The 20,564-nt window shown below is 36.9% G+C and overlaps 1 protein-coding gene across 2 annotated transcripts; it reads left to right on the top strand.

Moving 5' to 3' along the window:
- Positions 1-256: 256 nt before the first annotated feature.
- VIP (vasoactive intestinal peptide) lies at positions 257-7,144 on the top strand. 2 transcript variants are annotated; one of them, XM_005150076.1, is made up of 7 exons: positions 259-292; positions 736-857; positions 2,341-2,481; positions 2,849-2,953; positions 4,438-4,557; positions 5,228-5,336; positions 6,856-7,144. In XM_005150076.1, exons 2-7 carry the CDS (start codon positions 745-747, stop codon positions 6,862-6,864), a joined length of 597 nt encoding a protein of 198 aa, XP_005150133.1. In that variant the 5' UTR covers positions 259-292; positions 736-744; the 3' UTR covers positions 6,865-7,144. The 2 variants fall into 2 exon arrangements, with proteins under 2 accessions (XP_005150134.1, XP_005150133.1); XM_005150077.1 differs by lacking the exon at positions 2,849-2,953 and having other exon boundaries at positions 257-292.
- Positions 7,145-20,564: the final 13,420 nt, after the last annotated feature.

Raw genomic sequence — 20,564 nt, 5'->3', positions numbered from 1 at the left:
CGACCGTCCCCTTGGGAAGGGTGACGTCTCCACAGTAACGTGATTGCTTCTTCGGAAGCAGAAACGTGTAAACGCTATAAAACGCGGCAGCGCGGCGGGCAGCTCAGAGCGTGTGGCGAGACGGAGCTCTCCTCTGCTTCCTCCTCCTCGTCAGCCGCCACTTGCTGCCGCCGACGCCTCAGAGCAACGCAGCCCCACAGCGGGGCAGGGCGCAGGCCCCCAGCAGCACTCCGCTCCGCTCCCCTCGGCTCCGCGCCCGCCCAGCCAGCCCCACCGACAGACTCGCGGCTCCGTGAGTAACTTTCTCTCCGCCGCAGCTGCAACTTCCCAGCGGCCGGGGAAGGTGTCCCCGTCCGCCGCTGCTTTTCTCCCCTCCTAGACCTGCAGGGAAAGCACCTCCGCCGTCGAGTCGCCGAAAGCGGGTCTGACCGCCAAGGCAGCCGGGGAGGGACCCTTCCTTTTAACTGCTAAAAAATTAATGTATGTTTTAAGGGTCTCTAAGCCCCGCGTGCTGCTGCCCCCAGCGCCCAGCCGGGGGTCGCCTCCGGGGTGCCAGCTCTCCCTATCCGCCACAGCTCCCCGTCCACGGGTACTCCGCTGCCCGCGGCACCTCCCGGGGCAAGGGCAGAGACCGGGCTGGTTGTTCGGCGGCACGAGGCGGAGCGCCGGTGCCCCGCGCAGGGCCGATGGTGGCGGGAGGGTCGGTGGGTGACGGCTGCGCTCTTCCCTCTGCAGGTGGCAGCCATGGAGCACCGCGGCACCTCCCCTCTCCTCCTCGCCCTCGCCCTCCTCAGCGCCCTCTGCTGGCGGGCGCGGGCTCTGCCCCCGCGAGGAGCCTCCTTCCCTCCCGTCCCTCGGTAAGGGCCGCGCTCCGCTTCGCGAACTGCTCCGCTTGCCCTCCGCAGGGGAGGTCGAGGGGGCTGTGGGAGCATCAGTCTTCCACTGCGCTGATTTCCCGTGCAGCACACAGTGCGGCGCGGCTGTCCCTGTTGGGGTGCTCTCTCGGGTGCGCTTCTCCGGGCCCCAGATTGGGGTGGAGCACCCCTGGCCAACCCGGCCGGTGCCCGGCGAACCTGTCTTTTGAAAGCCCCGAGACACGCAACGGCAGAGGATGTGCGTCGAAATGTACTGCAGGAGATGGTGCACGTCCATCTGAACAGCCCGGTCTTTTCTTGTGGGAAAGGTTCTTTACCTCCAACTAATATGAATACTAAAAATTCTTCATCACAAATGAGGGGCAGTGGTCCGTATGGACTGATGTGTAGTTTTTTGTGCTGCTGCATGTTTTGAATTGTTGAAGATGTTATTAACTGTTGAACTTAATTAAGTCCGATGGCAGAAATGCGCATTTTACATTTAGGCAAGAGGAACATAAAGTGTAAAAGGACCAGTGGAAAACAGTATAGCAAAACAGCATGGTCACTGATTTTCAAAAGGTGACTTGAGTTGGTTTATTTTACACAACTTTACTTCTTTTTTTTTTACCAGGCAGAAGTCTTACATGCCTCAGATATATAAGTAGTACTAATAACTATAATGACTAATAGCTAAAATTACAGGGTCAGTAGCCTGTCCTCGTTTTAGAATGGCTTTTTCACATCATCATATGATGATACCAAAAAGATATCACATCTGATACCAAACTACAGCTACGCAGTCAGATTGCCCTTGACAAAACTCGACAAACCATAAGAAAGAGCAGGTTATGAAAATGTAAAGTAACTGTAAATCAGTTTATAGAGAGCAGTTGCCATGATTAAGAGATTAAATGTGAACCTTTTTTAACTTGCAATTAGGAAATTAATTTAAACATGAAAGAATAAAACCACATGTGTAAAGATACAAGACTGAACTTCATACTTAGTTTGAAGCTCTTGAGGGTGTATTTACTTTCTCTAGAGACGGGATAATACTGCTTAATACTGCATATCAATGCATGTTTTAAGTCTTAATTGGAAGGTAAGCACTTTGCAGGGACTGTTTTCACTTTGTTTGGATGGAAGGAATGGATGGAATTCCATCCATCCATTGTTTATATAAAATATAGTTATCACTTGAGCTGTGATTACCATAGGTTATGCATTGTTCACTGGAATAAATTCTGTGCACTGACAACATATGTCTAGAAAATATGCATTAGAGGGAAGGATCTGTTATGCCAGTTACCACTGAGCATGGATTATACCTGAAAGTGATTTTTATTTTAACCAGACTACTTTAAAATGCCTCATAGGTTAAAGTAGGTAGATGTGCATTTTGACACAAACCAGGATGTAAGCTGCAGTGAAGTGTTGCACATCCCCAGCTAACTGTACTTGACATGATTTCCTTCTCCAACAGATTGGGAAACAGAATGCCATTTGATGGAGCCAGTGAACCTAACCATGCCCATGGATCATTAAAGTCTGAATCAGACATTTTGCAGAACACACTACCTGAAAACGAGAAATTCTATTTTGATCTGTCCAGAATTATTGATAGGTGAGTTTCTTTATTGCTATAAACACAAGTGATGACACGCTACTTGAGTTACGTCAAAAGATTGGTCACATTTTCAAACTGAGAAATAGGAAAGGAAGAATCTACCATAGAAAAAAGCACATGGCCTCTGGTTGCAATAAGAATGTCTGCAGAAATGTTGATTGCATTGCCATTCTGGCATGATGCATTCACTCACTTCCCAGGAAGAGCTAGAAAGTATATTGTGAAAATCCGGAAGTTGTTTTATGAAATTAGCTTAATTCAATATGTACAATAGATAAGGAAAGCAGTATGTTTGCAAAGTGAACGTTATCAAAATGATACGAACGCAGGTTGTATTGTAGAGTTTATTTATTGTCCATTTCAGAAATACAAGGCATGCTGATGGAATTTTCACCAGTGTCTACAGCCATCTTTTGGCTAAACTTGCTGTGAAGAGATATCTGCATTCGCTTATTAGAAAACGAGTTAGGTGAGGTGACACTTACATTAGGTAGATTTTTGTCCTAGCTGGCTTCCTTGGCAATTTTTTACCCTTCTGTACATAAGTTCTCAATTCTGTGAATTAGGGGTAATGAAAGACAAACTGATATAATGATGGGGGAGCTGAAAATCCTATATAAGATCTTAGTGGTATTTGTTGCTAAATGCATATGTTGCTATTTATTCCTGATACAGCTGTGAGGTGTCCAGTGACAGACACTGCACATAACACTGAAGATAAATACTGGCAACGTTATAATGATTATCACACCAGTTTGCTATTTTTTTCTTCTGGTAGTGTTTTTACTTGCTTGGCAGATAAAAGGCAAAAGTAAATGCAAAATGATTGATTACTCAGTACTTACATAACAACAGGGGAATTCTCAATGAAATTAAGAAACTATTGGCTTACAGAGAAAACAAGAATAATCTTTTCTTTCCCCCACTGAAGAACATATTGCCAAATGTTTGAAAGATCTATATTACAGAAAGATTCAAAAAAGAATGAGGCGAATCCATAGACAAAGGGACTGGATGCAACTCCCAGACCAGGATGTTTTCTGGGATGATAGGATGCTGCGAAGGATCACTGTATACTTAGTTATCTTTTTTTCACATCCCTAAGCAGCAGCTACTGGGCTCTTTTGGGAAAGGAATAGTTGAATACTTTGGTCTGACCCAATCTGACCGTTCCTTTGAGCGCCTACTTCATATGCTCAAAACCTGAGTAAAAATTGGGTCCTGCATTTATGTCAGTGCTGCCTTTGTTCCAGAACACCGAGTGCCAGTTTCTCATACACTATAGGCTAATACAGATCATTTAAAGCAGAACACACCAAAGCTTTTCAAGATCGTACATGAAAAATAGTCCTCCAAGTTTAGATTTCACAAGGCGTGTTTTTTCTCTTGATACCTCCTTAAAACAAGTATCTGTATCATGTTTGTGATGCTACACTTTTACTGAGAGGCAGGCTGTGTTCTCATTGAGTTCAGTATGAACAGTGAGAACTTACTGTGACTTAAGCCAGTCTGCACCTGATAAATAAAGTCAGTCGATTGAAAAGACTAAGCTGGGCTATGAGAAGAGACAGGAGGGAGTCATAAAATCCATACTCAGCCTATAGAATCTCTGGGATGGGGACTCTGGAAATCATCAAGTATGGATCCTAATTGCATGGAGTATGGCAGAGTTGAGCAGAAGAACAAATTCAGTGGAAGGTGTTCCTAAAAGACTGAATACTGATCCTTAGAATTTCATTCTTGTTACTAAAAAAATGTAGTTAGCAATAGAAGCAGTGGCTTCTTTTCAACAGAAGATAGCTACAAGGTCACAGTTGGAAATCAAAGCTGAAATGAACTTTTGAATTTACTTAGCTAATCAACATTATAAAGTTTGTTTCACTAATATAATTGTATCTTATTTTAAATGGATATTGTCTATTAATTTTTTCTTTGTAATTGTTGCATTGCCAGCGCCCAGGATAGTCCTGTCAAACGCCACTCTGATGCTGTCTTCACTGACAACTACAGTCGCTTTCGAAAACAAATGGCTGTGAAGAAATACTTAAATTCAGTTTTAACTGGAAAAAGAAGGTACCACAAGAAAGCAAATATATATTTTTTCTGTACTTGTGTGGTATTAGGACAGAAAAGATTTATGCCCATGTGTAGATACGGAGAGGACAAACAAAAGGCAATGAACATTAATGACTTTGTAACATAATTGATAACATGGTTTTCAAATACAGACAGCATTTTCTTCTAGACTGAAACAGACACTACAATCAGATTAGAATAAAAGAATAAAGAGGAGACAGCATCTGGCAATTTTAAAAAGCTTCTGACAGATTCTTTAAATGGTTTTATTTATAAAAAAAGACTCTTAAGGAAAAATACACTGAGCTACAGAACATGACCCACAATTTTATGAAGAAAATGTAGTATTTATTGTACAATTGTCTGGCAGTAAATTCATAAAATTCAAATTTAGAAGCCTGAGAAAGTACATATGTCCTAGTGTGTTAGTGGGACATGTCAGCATATGTTTTTGTAGACCTTATATTCTGTTTGTATATTCACTCCTTTAGACAACTGCTTTTAAACATCATTTGTCTTTATCCATTAAACATGCTATTTCATGTGATTTATCACACTTTGGTACAAGTGTAACAAAATGTGCAATAGCTATAGCTAGAAGAAGGCTTTGCTTGCTTGTTTGCTTTTTCTTCTGAGAGCAATAAATCTTGTTTCTGACCCGCAACAGCCAAGAAGAGCTAAACCCTTCTAAACTTCGAGATGAAGCAGAACTTCTTGAACCTTCCTTTTCAGAAAACTATGATTCTGTAGATGAGCTGCTGAGCCACCTCCCACTGGTATGCCAGATTTTCTTTCCTCTTGCTGTCTATTATTGAGTTAACCCATAAAATGAGATTATTCGTACAGGAAATGTGGCCTATCAGAAAAGTGGAATAATCTAGGAAAAAGCCATGTTCCATGAAAAGCTACATGTTTCTATAGGAATTGTGTCTGAATATAATAATCATTTTGATAACAATAATTAAGTTATCCCATGGTTGCTCTTATTAAAAATTCCTAATTAAATGGCACTGTTAATAATGCACCTAACTCACTTGGGTGTTTCAACTTGCGTGCACTGCAGCATAAAACCAGAACTGACTCATTTTTAATTACAAAGATTATTATTTCTTCAGAGAACAAAATCAAGGATATTCTTTTTAATTAAAAAAAAAGCTTCAATTTTTTTTAACATCTATTTTATTGGAAGGGAGTTGTCCCTAAAACTAAGAGGATCAGCAACATGAACCCTAAACATTAAGAAAGCACTTGACGCCCATCTTAGGTGTGCTGCAGAGGGATCATCTGTCAAGCAAATATTGCAGTTACTGCTTTCCATTTAGCTACTACTATTTTCCTAAATGTCGTTCACAAATATGTTACTGTGTTTTACCAAAATGTAAACATTTTTACGCCACAGCACTTACAGGGCCATAAACCTGAAAGAGTAATGTAGAAGAGAATCGGGCTTATTTTTCTGAAAAGCATATTATGAAACTGATGATAGGATGTTTTTTGGCATTCAGTTGTGTCTCAGCTACAAGAAAGAAGGCTCCTCCTGAAGATAGTATCTGGGGAGGAGGGAAGATAAAAGAAAAGGTGTTTCTCCAAACTGTTGTTTCTTTCCAAGTCTGAAAGGAAATGTTTTCCTTTCCACAAATGTGGCAGTTCCTCTAAAGTTCCTAAAATTTAGAAGGAACGTGAACTGCTTATACCTTAAAGAACAAAATAATTTGTAAGTTATGGGATTCTGTAAAGAAGTGTTCTTTCTAGAGAAGATTATTGCAAAAATACTTGCTTCTGGTGCAATACTTGCACCTTCTAAAACTTCTGGCACTGACCAAGTGAGAGAGTGTAGTGGTGCACTGTGTCACAGGTGTTTTCCTGGATGTATTTTCACTCTTTTCCTTTTATGGACTGTAGTGATGATCCAGATCTTCCTGGAGGTGAATCACCCAGTACTGACTGTTACCGGTCATTTTGTTCAGTGCCCTCTTGCCAATGTGGTGTGTGTATCAAGCAACCTGAATTCAAGTATTCATTTCAAGATAAAATAGTTTTCAAACTTAGCTATTCTGTGCTGTAGGAACATATTGCCTAATCCTTCAGTATTTTTTCCTCATCCTACAGCCTTGTCTGCTAGCTGTAATGCCCACCAAGCTCTAATGAATAGCTCCATCTCATGCCTGTTAGTCCCAAGTGCAGCAAATGTTTTAGACCAAGAGTTACTTCTTGTCCTCTATCTGCTTTTATACTTCTCACAATGCAACTGCTTACAAAATAATTTTTAAAACATACTTCTCCTTTGCTTTTCAGGACCTCTGAAGGACACCTGGTAAAGTCTATGAGAAGAACAAGCTATTTTTGAGTTCCACATAGTATTTCAAAGAGATGACTTTAGTCATCAAACCAGAACAAATATGTTGTGAAGTGAAAGTTGTGATATATTTGTTTCTTATGTAATAAAAGTTGATATTTACATTGTAAATACTACTCTAGAGTTCTCTACTGAAAGCTGTACATATGGATGCCAGTTTAACTCATGAGAAGTCTGTGAGTCCATATGCTGTAAATCCTTTACTTCAATAAATTCATTTGAAAATGAGTGTGCAGCTGAAATGAACCTGTCATTACTAATTAAATGGCTTATTTTAGGTGTGGTACAACCAGATAAGCCCATATGATGATAGGGATACATTTCCAGATAGCTTCATAAGCAAGTGTAAAAAGGGGAAAATAATAGGCCAAGTATGTAAAACAGCATTACAAAAGTCTCTGAAAGTCATTGCCAAGCAAAAGGAAATGCTTTTCTAGCAGCTTACAATGCAACTTGAGAATACGAAGTAGTGTTAAAAGTTATTTGACTTCTGACAGCATCTTTCCCTCCTGTCCACATTTTTGATATCTTACAATATACCAATTACATTAAGACAGGAAATGTGTCCTTCCTTTTCAGTTGTGTTTTGGATGCTCTGGAGATGACGAAGCACACAAAGAATGCTGTCCCTTGATTTGTCTGATGCCTAAAGTCACCAGTTATTCTGCATTTAGTTATCTGTAGCTTTGATGGTAAAACTATTCCTCTTACACAAAGCAGATCTGAAGACACTTTACTATTTTTTTTCAGAATGAATGTAAATTACAGAATGTGCAGGTAATAATTTTATCATCATGTCAAACTATTATTGGTTTGAATCAGTGCTACATGTATCTGGAGTAGCAGAGGTCCCAATAAGTGCTGTTTCTGCTGTAGCAGTAGAAGAAGATAGTATTTTTTAACTGAGGTATATACTGTGTTCTATTAGAAAGACAAGCAAGTAAGCCTTCAGTCCCCATTTAGTTTTATATCATTGTAGCTAAGTATGGAACTGGAAATTTGCAGCTCATTCGCTGTTGCTGTGAGTCAGAATCTGGTTGTATTTTATTAAAATTGTAGATTTAACCAATTGGATCATAGCCTAAAGAATTACTGTTTTAAAGACCATTGCAGTAAGGAAAGTGTGCATGCAGAACATATGAAATGTATATTCATGAATGAAAGTAGGTCTGATAAGTTTTTCTACTTCCATCTCTTTCTAGGAGGTGGGAGGAGAGTCATGGGAGTATTATGGCTGGTATCATGCATGAATATACATTTCATATGTCCAATTTGGAATTTCAAGTATATTTATACGTCATACATATGCACACATAGACAGTGATAAAACTGATTTACAAGTTTCAGTTATAAGTTTACTGTTCTCATTTAGAAGGAAGCTTCAAACATGATAAAATTTGAGATTTATGGAGACTTGTTCTCATAAATATGTAGGCTTCAGATCTGCATTTTTTTCTTTTTTTTAATATTGGTAACCACATGTCAAAAGAAAACCAGCATACACAGATCAGATGCTATAATTGCTATTTGGATCTAGTCTTGGAATTATATATTTTAGCCTAAATTAATGAATGGTCACAAAATTTAGACATAATTTTGAAGTATTCTTTTGAGAAATGGTCCACTCTTCATTCCTATCTTATGAAAATCCAAGTGCAGAAGTGGCTTTGGAAACGCTTGAAGGATACAACCAGACTGATGCCACACTACTTAATCATAAATTTTCTTCAGTGTATTTGGAGCTTTGTTGTAATTTCTGTGATAAGTGATCTGTAAAAAAAATAAGTGAAAAAAAATTTATAGAAACAAAGCTGCACACAATCTTCATACACAGAACTTTTTGTTTAAATACACATAATGTTCATTCACTCAATTGAAAGTAACAAAATTGGACTGATTAAACTTAGGACTCCACAAATACAGATTTTTTTTTCCCTAAATTTGCTTTTGCATTAATTTATTTCCCATTTACCAGTAAGACACCTGATAGAAGAACTTGTCTCCCATGTTTAATGTTTATTCTCCCCAACATCTTAATCTCCATAAGAAACTGCAGAACCTTAGAACATGTATTTTCTGTTACAATGGAGATGGAATGTATTACTGAAAAAAGGGATGTTTATTAGGAAATCATATATATAAAATAAATATTTAACACCTTCATTGTAATAATAATACAATAATACAATACAATACAATAATAATAATAAAATAAAATAATACTTTGGTAGCTTCCTCACACAGTAAGTACAGTCTAAACGGCATACTGAATCTTTTGTACATTTTAGCAAAATAGAGTAGTGAAAGGAGAGGCTAACCTCCAGAATAACTTACATGACAATATTTGGGTTAAAAGATGGCTTTTAGCTTGTCATAGCAACTTTTGACATTCTATAGGAGATATAGACCAGTTAATACACTGAAACTAGTTAATTGTGGAAGATGAAGCATTCTTCACCTCAGCTTCACAGGCAAGTGGTTATAGAGAGGCTAAATTATAAATTTGAAGATAAAATTGCAATGTTCACCCAGTGAGACAAACTTTCAGTCTGTCAATGAGTCTTGACATGTCACCAATCTTACAGTCCACCTGCAAGATGTCATAAGAGTGGAATCAGTGTATTAATTAGCAGAATGAAAGGGGCAGACCTGAAGAGAATTGTCAAGAGGACTGCTAGGAGGAAAAAAAATACTTGCGAGATTTAGAAGAGCACTGCTGGCAGAGAGAATACAACCATTCGAAAGTAATAGAACTCTGGAGGATATTAGGATAAAAATCTTATCATGTTTCCCCAGAATTTCACTTCTAACACAGGATAGGGACAGCTGCCATCTTAGAGGGTAGAACCCATTACTTTTTTCTTTTATTGAATAGGATTTGCTTTTCAGACCTACCTCATGGACCTTTAAGTGCGTCTTTATCAGCATTGGAAGATGATATCTTCTGATATTGAAGGCACAGAGAGGATTTGCATGCTTCTGTGTGTGTGTACAATCATTACACACTCAAGAGCAACCCGCAGGATTGTACATAAAACCATGTATTTCTACAAATGTTGAAAAAACATTTTAAAATAACAGCCACTAAAAATACATTAAAAATAAATAAAACCCTAACAGCTCCTCTGATATTTAAATAGCTTTGATGGGTTACGAGTATTTGTTCCACCTGAAAGTCTGAGATAAAATTTTTGTTTAAAAATATGAAAATGGATAGCTTGGATCCAAAGCACTGGTATAACTTCATGTATAAGAATACTGAACTCTTCCCAAAGACAGACTTTTTGGTAAGGCATGTTTGTATACATGAGTCATTTATATGCTTGCAAGGTACTAGGGAAAGGCAGCTGAAAAAGGCTGTCCATTGCCTCTTGTTATACTACCTTTGCTTTCCATTACTTTTATTTTTCCTTGTTTTTTCCCTCCCTCCTCCACTTACCCCAAGTTTGCCCACCATTTGTTAAAACTCTCACCCTTGGCTTACAGAGTTAGTGTATGACTGTATACCTATGTTTGTGAGAGGAACAATTGCAGCAGACCTTAAATTTATAGTGCAGCAATCTAATAACTGCCAGCCTTGGTTATGGAAATGAATACTGCAGAGAACCTGGCACAACCAGATTTGCAGGAGCAACCTGTCCTGCTCACATACAACCCCTGACTTCTTACTGGAGATTTCCCATTTGGTTTGTGACTGACGCAGAAGGCTGACCTTTCTTTGGACACGTCAAAGAGAACTGTGTCAAGTACTTCCACATCAGCTTTTTGATGGAGAAGAAATGATTTATATGGAGCCTGGGTAACTTTTAGTTGTTTGCTTATTTTATGTATTATTGAACTGCTTTTTACTGAAAGTGGCCGCAAGTATGTTTGACAGATGCCTTATCACCATTTGTTGCTATTATAACCCAGCTCTTCATGTTTGTTTTTAAGCCAGTCCTTCCCATAATCACAGCCAGAACATCTGCACACTGTTTTAAGCAACCAATTTTGCTTCTTATTAGGGAGCATAGAAAACAAACTGCTGTATTCTAGGAGACTTTTTATGACAAAGCTAAGGATATATAATCCATGCAGAAAGTCTGAATCTTGGAAAGAAAGTAAGAAAAGTTTGAAAAATTCTAAGGTTGGTGCCGATGGCTTCAGTCCTGTCTAGTGATTCCCTCCGGAGCAGTGCATTGTGCTTGGCGTTACAAAGCTGGTGACAGAGCTCTGATCTTGGGAAGTGAAACATGTAGTAAAAAAGAAGAAACTGGTAAATATTGAGACAAAGCAGGTGAAGATTGTGTCTTCCAAAAATGTACCTGGTGTTAAACCTCATTTATATATGTCTTTTTGTTTTCTATAGCTCAAAGACTCCTACTCTGAGAAGAAAGGAGTCATCTCTTACTGTAAGATGACCTCACATCATGCAAGTCAATTCATTAACTTAAATTCCATCAGGAGCACAGCTGGGTTCTTTATCCCCTAATTCTGCTGCTGCATGGCAGCTTCTGGATCTAGTGGCTGTACTTATTTAGAACATCGTTTTAACTGGCAGCCAGTCACTGTCAACTGTGTGACAGACACCTTATCAACCATTTGTGACCATGCCAGTGTCCTCATTGTAATACTATTACTCTTCCCAGGAAGTTGCATTCCTAGGTATATTTATAGACTGCATTTCCCTCCCAGCCTTTGCTTTGTTAGGCTAAAGAAATGAAGTCTGTATTGTCTCATATTGTAAATGAATTTCCATTTCCAAGACCATGCTGGAGCACCATGTCCAGAGGGGTCAGGTTCCAGAGTGGGTTTAAGACTCTTAAATTAGAGTTTACCAGATGCAGCTCTGAAATCACTAGATTACTCTGAACATCTCTTCTTTATTGAAGTTGGTTTAGAAAAGTGATTTTGGGGGCCTCTGTTTAGAGGGCATTGGAAAAGCTGTTTTTTTCAGTCTGGATAATTTTTGTTTTGTTGCTTCTCAAACATTTCTGAATTTACAAAAGATGAGGAAGCAGTGTCACCATGCACTTGAAATATGATATTGTTTTTGAGGTGGGTGGAAGGAGAACCACTCAGTCCTATTTAAAATGCATGTAAAGAAAAACTGGATTCTTAAACAGGCAGATGCCTAGGTTATTAGGTAGTTTCACCTAGATCTCTGAATACATCCTTTTACATTGCTATAGGCTGTATTTTTTAATCCAATTTCCTTAATCCTGCAATTGAGGGAGATGACAAATGAACCCCACATGCTGCCTTTCCTTCATGTGTGATACTGGGCAGCCAGCTGACTGCAGGAGCACCCCAGTCCCTTTGCTGGCTCTTGCCAGCCTAAGGAAGGGAAATGAAGGCCAGTTTACAGCAGAAGCCTAGCAGGTTACCGAGGAGATTAGGACAAAGAGAGCTATATGTCCTTTGACTTGCTGTGTGAGTAATTACTGGTATAGGTTACACATTGGCCTGTCACCAGAGCTAATTCTTCAAAAGGAAGAAGGAAGAGAGCCAGGCAAAGCACTCATTAATGTATTTATGTCATGTATATTACAATATTATGCTTAAATGTAGTGCCAGTGATGAGGAGGGGCTGATGGTCTCCTTTCATTCATAGCTAAAGGATTACAACAGGAATTACCTTTTGGATCATTAGTCTACTGCTGTGCAGGAATAAAGAAATCCATCAGAGTGGACTACTTGGGTCATCGCTCTTTGATTTATGATTTGTTCTCTGGTCAGTACAGGCGAGAATACAAGTGCTTAATGTACCCTTCTTTCATAGAGAAGGGTCTTGATTCTGTAAAGATCAAATTTAATTAGGCATTGCACATTCTGTAACTTTCAGACTCCATTTAAATGTATTTTTCCCAAAGAATGGCTAATTCAAAATTTCATTTCCCTCACCTTAAATCAGTTGAATAGCTTTTTGCATTTAAAACATTCTGAAGGGCTCTGGAATCATATGTGAGATAATTAGATTGCTTTTTGGCAATGTAACAAACAGAACTTCACCTAAAAAAGTCAGAATGACATTTCAATGGAACTTTTTCTTGGCTATTCTTTATAAACATGTTTGCAGGATCTGATTAATAAATAAGTGCATGGCCAACAGACAGCTTTTCTCTGTAAAAGACTAATCCATATAAATATTTTATTTCATATTTCTAATTACGTTACCACTTAAGTATTTCCTGAGAGAAATCTGTCAGAAATTCTGCTTCAAATACATATTGTGTTTTGTACGAATTTTATGTTTGCTGAATGATAAACTTCAGTGTAAAACCAGCATGCTACATAATTCCAATACATACAAATTATTACATTATTTTTGGTTAAAAAGTGAAGAAATTACTGAAGGAGTACCACCCCAGCTTTCCTCTGTAGCTACAACAGTAGACCACAATGAAAAAGATTATGGTTTCAAGGACTTTACACTGGGTCTGGTAAAATTTAAAGCAGATTTTAGGCTGCTATAATCTAGGTTGTTTGATTACACTTTGTAAGAGCTGTGCAATGATAGAGGAGCTCTGTCAGGCTCAAAAACTACAGTCTTCCAAATTCAACCCACAACACACGTACAGCTTAAAGAGCTTTCTTTTTAGCTGGCTCTGTATCACTTGAGGACTTCTTTATATGGTGGATTTCCCTAAGCATCTACTATTATTTTGGTTTTCTTTGTATTAGTGGGCATAAACAAAAGAATTTGAAAGAGCATCTCATTGTAATGTGTCTGCATAAAATAACAGTACAAGCTTGACATTGCAAGAAAGAGACAACTTTGTAGAGTATTATTCATTGTGGGAGAATCTGCTGCTGAAAAAATAAAAGCAAGCCAAGCCCCCTTATCAGATCAAATTTGATCATTTAAGAGCTCTTAAATGTTTGTTTTTTTGTTTTGTTTTTTCTTTTTTTCCCCAGTTTCTATAGTACCACCTTCAGGAACAGAGGCTTGGTCAGGTCTAATTTTCAGAGATTTTCAGCTCAAATGTTGCAAAAACCTTTTTTTTTTTTTGATTCGTAGATATGGTTAAGAAGAAAAAAGAATTCCCAATTTTATTTTTCTTCTTTTTTTTCTTTTTCTTCTATTACAGCTTTTCAGAAATGTACTGATTAAAGAATTTATTTCAGACAATAATTTTAAGTAGATTATGTAAATATTAAGTTACTAAGGACAGCTTGCCTAACTGAATTTGCCCTTTATATTCTGCAGCATAGATAGAACCTTAAACTGAAACATACTGTTAATGTTTTGCAGAGGTAAACAAAATCAACCCAAATAAAAGTAAATGTAAAAAGAGCTTATGTTCTAACTGTACTTGGTAGTGTAAGAAAGCTTTAAGCTGAGTTGTTCAAACACACATTTAAAAATATATTTAGACTTCTTAAATCTGGTTGTACTGTAACCCAGGCAAATGAATGTTTCCAATCTTGCTTTCCTTTTGCTAGTATTGACTTCCAGCAAACAAGCTCCAAAAGACCGGATTTTGAAGAGTGTCTCAAATAATTTGATTTGGTTGGAGACAATTTGTTTAATTAATGAATCCCTCATCTCCAGTCTAGAAAATATTTGGAGAGAATGTATTGCAAGCAAACTACTTTCCAAATACACCATTATCTTTCTGCTTTGATGAAGGACACAACATATCCATAACTTCTCTGAATTATTGTGGCTTACAGAATTAAACACGACCTACACAACCTGTCAAAGCATGTGGTACTTCTCTAATGTTGAACAAATGTGACCCCTTCTTCAGCCATGCAATCGATGTACCCACATCTTGGATGGAGCACATTGTTACTACTTACGTAAAGAAAAATGTGCAGAGGTTCATATAATTATTACGAAGATTATGATTTCATGTGCTTCCTGACACTTCATATTCGTGGTTAAATTTCTTTTAGTTGTGGGGATCTTCAAAAGATTTCCTTAATCTTCTAGGCATACGTAGCTGTGCCTATAATTGCATGATGTAACTAAACCCCCCACTTCTATATTTGTTCATAGTGTATTATAGTCCTACACTAAGTACACAATGTATATATATTTAAAAAGGAGTAGTGTATTGAATTGGATTTTTCTTTTTATTTATTTTTATTTCTTTTTATTTATTTAAATACAACTTTGAAATAAAAGAATAGCTTAAAGCTGATATAAGTTTTCCCCATAATTTCCTTCCATAATTTTGTTCCTTTCTTTTTTATTCCATCAGGGATAAACACATAATAGAAGGAAAATGGATAATGCTTGTGGCAGACAATTTGTGTAAATTAACAAAGAATAAATTTAGGTGAGAAATTAGATGAAGTTTCTAGCTACCATAGGTCTGAAATTCTGGAATTATGTTCCTTACTGAATTTTAAGGCAGTACTTCATAAATGTAGTCCTTTCATGTATCTGGTAATTTGATATGGTTTTCTCATGATACCAAAGACTAGGTCTTGGACATCCAAGGGGTCAGAGTGCTGTATTCCAATTCAGCATATAAGAGTCACATATTAGCAAACATTAAAGCTTTTCATTATAGATGTTCACTATTTGGCAGTCTCTGAATTTCATTTTGGCTGGATTTTTTGTGCAAACTGACAGATACAGGAAAACTTAGATGGCTTACAATCTTACAGCTGCATCAGTTTTCCTTTTTTAAAACTATCAGTAAATGCAAAGATGTGAAGAATAATCAATGTTCTGGGTTACAGAATACTTCTAGAGAAAGTGAAATCTCATACATATAAAATATCATTCAAAACTAAGGAAGTCTGCATTTTTAGGTAGAAAAATGGAACACATTACCATTTTCAGTGTTGCATGATAAATCAAATACATGGGGAAAGTGTGCTTTATTGCGTGTTTATTAAATTAGCAATGCACATAACAGTACACACATGTATATTCCCACACACACTGGCATACATAGCTGTTTTTCTAACTCTTGGCAAGTCTTAGACTTTCAAGTGGAAATGACAATCAGATGAAAACCTTGCAGCATAAAGCATAAACATGATTAATCTAAACTTTGTTTTCTGCTACCTTCAGGTTCACTGTATCACACAAGTGTGTCATTATAGCATTAGAGTTCATCTCACATTATTGTTTTGAAAATCCCTTTAAAAGGAATAGTACTTTCTTTTTTTTCTGATTTTTATTCTCTCTTCCTCTTCCACAGGGAGGAATGCAACAACTGAGGTCTGGATTCTCTGTGGCTTCATAAGTCCCTACAAGGTTACAGTTACTTGTGGATAAAGAATATATGACTAGCTCTATAGATTTACAAAAACTGAAGATATATCCTGATTACATATGATATTGTTCTTGTGAACCCAAATAAACTCTGATGCTTAGGAAATAAGGATAGTTATGAAGATGGAATAGACCACTGATTCTAGGGATAAGCCAAAAAAGGCCCATATAAGGAGAAAACCTGAACTGAAACCCATTCAAGACAACAAAAAATACTGCATATCAGGATCCAAGTGTGCCATTTTGATATGCTGAGAGTCTTCTGTAGAGTGCTTTTCCTGAATAATTTCCTAAACAACTGTATTGAATTAGTATATTAAAGAAAACAGACACCAGCTTTAGCCACATATTCTGCTTCTAATTGCATGCCTTTTACATACCACAACTTCATTGCATTTACACCATATATATACTATACACTGTGCCAAGTAATATGTTTAAACTTGAAACTTATAATATGACATGGTACAAGAAAAATAATATCCAAATAGCATTTAATCATAGCAGTTGGAGTATTAAGTCAATTGAAGTCCATTTGATAGAGCTCTCAGAGAGATTCAGTACATTTAATAGGAAAGAAAAGAATTATCAGGTGAGTCAGCCATATCAAATTGTTTTCTAACTTACAACAGTTTAGGATTTAGGACATGTTAGTTAGTTTCGCATGTAGTTCTTAAACACAGCCTCTGGATATACTGAGGTTCACAGTAAGACCCTACCACAAGACGAGAAATTATTCTGTATCTAAAATGGTCTCTTGACCTAGAGAAATGGCCCAACCATCTGGGATGATTCACATGCATAATTCAGAGGTGATTAGTTGCACTGGTTTCTATACTCTTCAAGGAATAGGAAAGAAATAGAGAAATTAAAAGAGGAAATATAATTAATGATCAATGAGGATGGCTAAAAGGTAGGCCTGATGACAGCAAGCACCTGGGAAATCTATTAAGATCACAATTAACTTGTTATTTCATCCAGTCTAGAAGAGTTCAACTTGTTATAATGGCACTCCTGGACAAAGTATGATTTTACAGATGGTTTTATTACTTTAAATGTCAAGTTAAGTCCCCAAACTAAAGAAAAAACCCAAAATGCCCTTTCCTCAGGTGTTTTTCTCAAATTTGATTCCTATTGAATCCGAATCTTCTCAGAGCCTTCCAATATCTGCTAGCATAAAAATGCCGCTCAACCACGCATACAGATGACTCCTCTCCTGCTTGGCAAGGATTTTCTTAACAGGCAGGCTGACGATAAATATCATCATGGCATTCCCTTAGGAGCACTGCATTAGCGTATATTACAAGAGTTTAATGGAGACTGACTTGCATAACAAGGGCTGCTTGCCTCCTTTGAGATCTTAAAGTACAAGAGCTGTACCCTTTCAAGGTGCAGAAGAAATTACTACCACTCAGTTTGATTATATAATATTATCTATGCCATGATAATTCTTTGTAGAAAAAGCTTTTATTGGATAAACTTATTTACTAGAATTTCAGTGCAAGAAGGTTTTTGTTAAATTTTATCTGGAATGTTGAACATGATTAAAAGTTTAAAAACTAGAGAAAGCTGCATGTGGTAATTCAGCTTTTGAATTTTGTAACAACTTTGTATTTCTTACATTTATCTTGTGTTCAGAAAAAAGTGGAAGGGTTAACTTTCACTTTCTGAAGCCTCTATTTAAGCCATCTGAGACTATCCCATTAGTTTCCAAATGCAGGTCAATGGTTTTTACTTAGTGCAAAGACAGATTAAGGAACACATTTCAGTTCTATGGAGAATGTATCTACCTTTCCTTCAGTCAGCCTAGAAAGAAGGTGAACTAACAAAGCAAAGAGGATACATTTCTTTTCTCTTACAACATACAGCATGTAATTTGAAGGATTTTATAACATTCTCAATGAAAATATTTAAAAGGTTAAAATATATGATCATAATGAAAGACACTGCTGATATTTTCCTTTGATAATTGAATGCATCAACCAGTCTTGCTAACTACAGTCATTTATTCAGATTTCAGTGGTATTTTTTATGTAATACAAATGTGTTCTTACCTGCATCAGCAGGAAGAGGAAAGTCAGAAAAAGTTTCAAGCAAGCAAGCAACAGACAAAAGTCCTTCAAGCCTTCCACTTGACAACTGGCTCAGCACTGGAAAGGAAATAAACACGTTTAGACATTTGGCTAAATAAAGCTACAACTACAGCTGTTATGTCTGTGGAAATGATGTCTTTGAAAATTGTCAAAGCTTTGTGGCCAGAATCCAGGAATTTTGTAGTCTCACAAAATGCGTTTACATGATCCTGAAAGTTTCTTAGCTATTTCTGGTTCATGCATAAAGAAAAGCTAGAGCCTGAATGCTTTTCCATGTAAAGTGTAAGAGTTGATCTATTAAAAGATATTAGTTCTCCTTGCAAACCTGGCTTATCTTATTTCCTTAGCCTGCTCTGCTTGCAACAGTTCTGTTACCAAGATTCTGCAGAGGAGTTAACCAATATGACATAAGTCAAGATTAAAATGAAGTATTTGGTAAGATGTGTGTTGTTCAAACCTGAGGTATTTGCTTAGCTGAACTTCTGTAGGGGAGGACCAGGAACTTACAGAATGAAATATAGAGTTTAAGCATCATTAAGCTGGACAGTTATAGGAAGTCTACAAATAAACATTTCCCTTCAGGTATCATATAGCTGTAGCTCAAAATGTATTTTATAATAGTAACTTTACTTGGTCATGTTCCTAGAAGGAGTATGATGTTTCTGGATACTGCCCTACTCTCTGAATATATTTTTATCTCAGCAGCTGCTACAAATGCAGGTTGTTGATGCACAGTGTTAATTGGCAAGTACTGGTGAAAAATACGGAGAAAAAAAGAAACTTGCATGAGCTGCCTAATAAAGCTGCATTTGCTTCTCAATGTAAGAGGGATTAAATAAGCAATTGCAGTAATGAAGGTGTCAGATGACTTTCAGAGAGAAATCATGACTTTTGCTGTTTACAATCTATCAAAACCAGTTGTTTCTGACTGTGTCTGATTAGTTTTCTTTAAGACTGTGGCCTTGCCAGAGGAGATTTCCTAGCACTTATTCTATCTTTATTTTCTCCTTGTCTCAATACATTATTGCAATCAAAACTTTGGTACTCCAGTTTTATGATAGTTTAACACCAATGATTTCACAAGAATTACAATTGTGTGAAATTGCAGTTGTGCACTGGTGAACTAAACTTAACATAGGCAAATACTGAATTTGTACTATATGCACTTCATGACCAGGAGTAATGGGTTAGACTCTTTTCATAGCTTCCACAGATTCAGGATTTTATATTTAATCCATCTTTTATAAAACTTGAAATAGATTTTTATTAGTTTATTGTAAAAATGTTAAAATGTTGTATAAAATGAAAATGTTGTAAAAAACTTTACATTTTTCGTAACTAATTGTTTTTATACATTCAGCATGCTACTGGTGTTTATACTGTAAGTGAAAGATATATTAAAAAGTCAAAGAACGAATAGGAGCATTACTATTGATAGCTGAACACTGATATTGCATTTTATATGGGAAGACTGTGTCAGTTTCAGCTGGGTAAAAGGAATTTATTTTTAATACATTGAAATGTCTTCTCTCTCAGTTTCATAAGAACTGAGATATTTAGGTGTATAAATCTCTCCTGGAATTTATAGTTAAAGTAAGGTTTTCGTGTATATGTTTTAGGTGTGTGAACCTTTTGTGTTTCAATATAAAGACCATTATTACTTTAGTATAAAAATAACCTTATATTCATACAAACATAGAAACATAGAATTATAGACTAATTTGGGTTGGAAAGGATCTTTAAAGATCATCTAGTTCAACCCCCCATACTATGTATTCCTAGAATAAAAGGTTTCATAAGATCTTACTTTTGCTTATTTATAAAATGATGAATAGTTCAAATTTGGTTGGTGTCTGTACCACACGAGAACCCTTAAGAAGGGCTACTGTAACATCTCACATAAATTGTAAGATGCAAAAATATTTTGCTCTATGTCATGGTCAGTTTTAAGAAAACCCAAAAATAGCTTGTTGCAAAGCTATTTAATATCATTAGACCTCCATTTTGTAACTGTACATCCAATAGTATCTTCTCTGTCACAAGCTGTGTTTGCACAGAAAAGCTAGAAGAATTATTTTCATGGAAATAAGATTTTTTTCTAAGCGTTGCCTGCTAGTCATTAACAGGTAACATGGAAGTGGATCTTATTAAACTTTACACTCCTGTGTAAAGTTATTGTTAATTCAACTTGCCAGAAAACAATGTAGGAAGATATGAACTCAAAGCACGAGAGATTTTTTTGGAAGAAATCTGTTTATCTGAATGTTGGCTGAGCACATCATATATATAGGCATGTAAACAAGGAAATGATTTATGATGTATAGTGTATCTTAATCAC

The sequence above is a fragment of the Melopsittacus undulatus genome, chromosome 3 (assembly GCF_012275295.1).
Source record: "Melopsittacus undulatus isolate bMelUnd1 chromosome 3, bMelUnd1.mat.Z, whole genome shotgun sequence".
Classification (NCBI taxonomy): domain Eukaryota; kingdom Metazoa; phylum Chordata; class Aves; order Psittaciformes; family Psittaculidae; genus Melopsittacus; species Melopsittacus undulatus.
Note: the sequence above shows the minus strand (reverse complement) of the source record. Positions and strands in the feature narration are given on the sequence as shown.

Excerpts from the sequence above, each read along its gene's own strand:
- VIP (XM_005150076.1), top strand. The coding sequence starts at position 745 with ATGGAGCACCGCGGCACCTCCCCTCTCCTCCTCGCCCTCGCCCTCCTC. Across the intron at positions 2,482-2,848 it reads CTGTCCAGAATTATTGATAG|AAATACAAGGCATGCTGATG; the intron begins GTGAGTTTCTTT and ends TGTCCATTTCAG. Across the intron at positions 2,954-4,437 it reads CTTATTAGAAAACGAGTTAG|CGCCCAGGATAGTCCTGTCA; the intron begins GTGAGGTGACAC and ends TTGCATTGCCAG.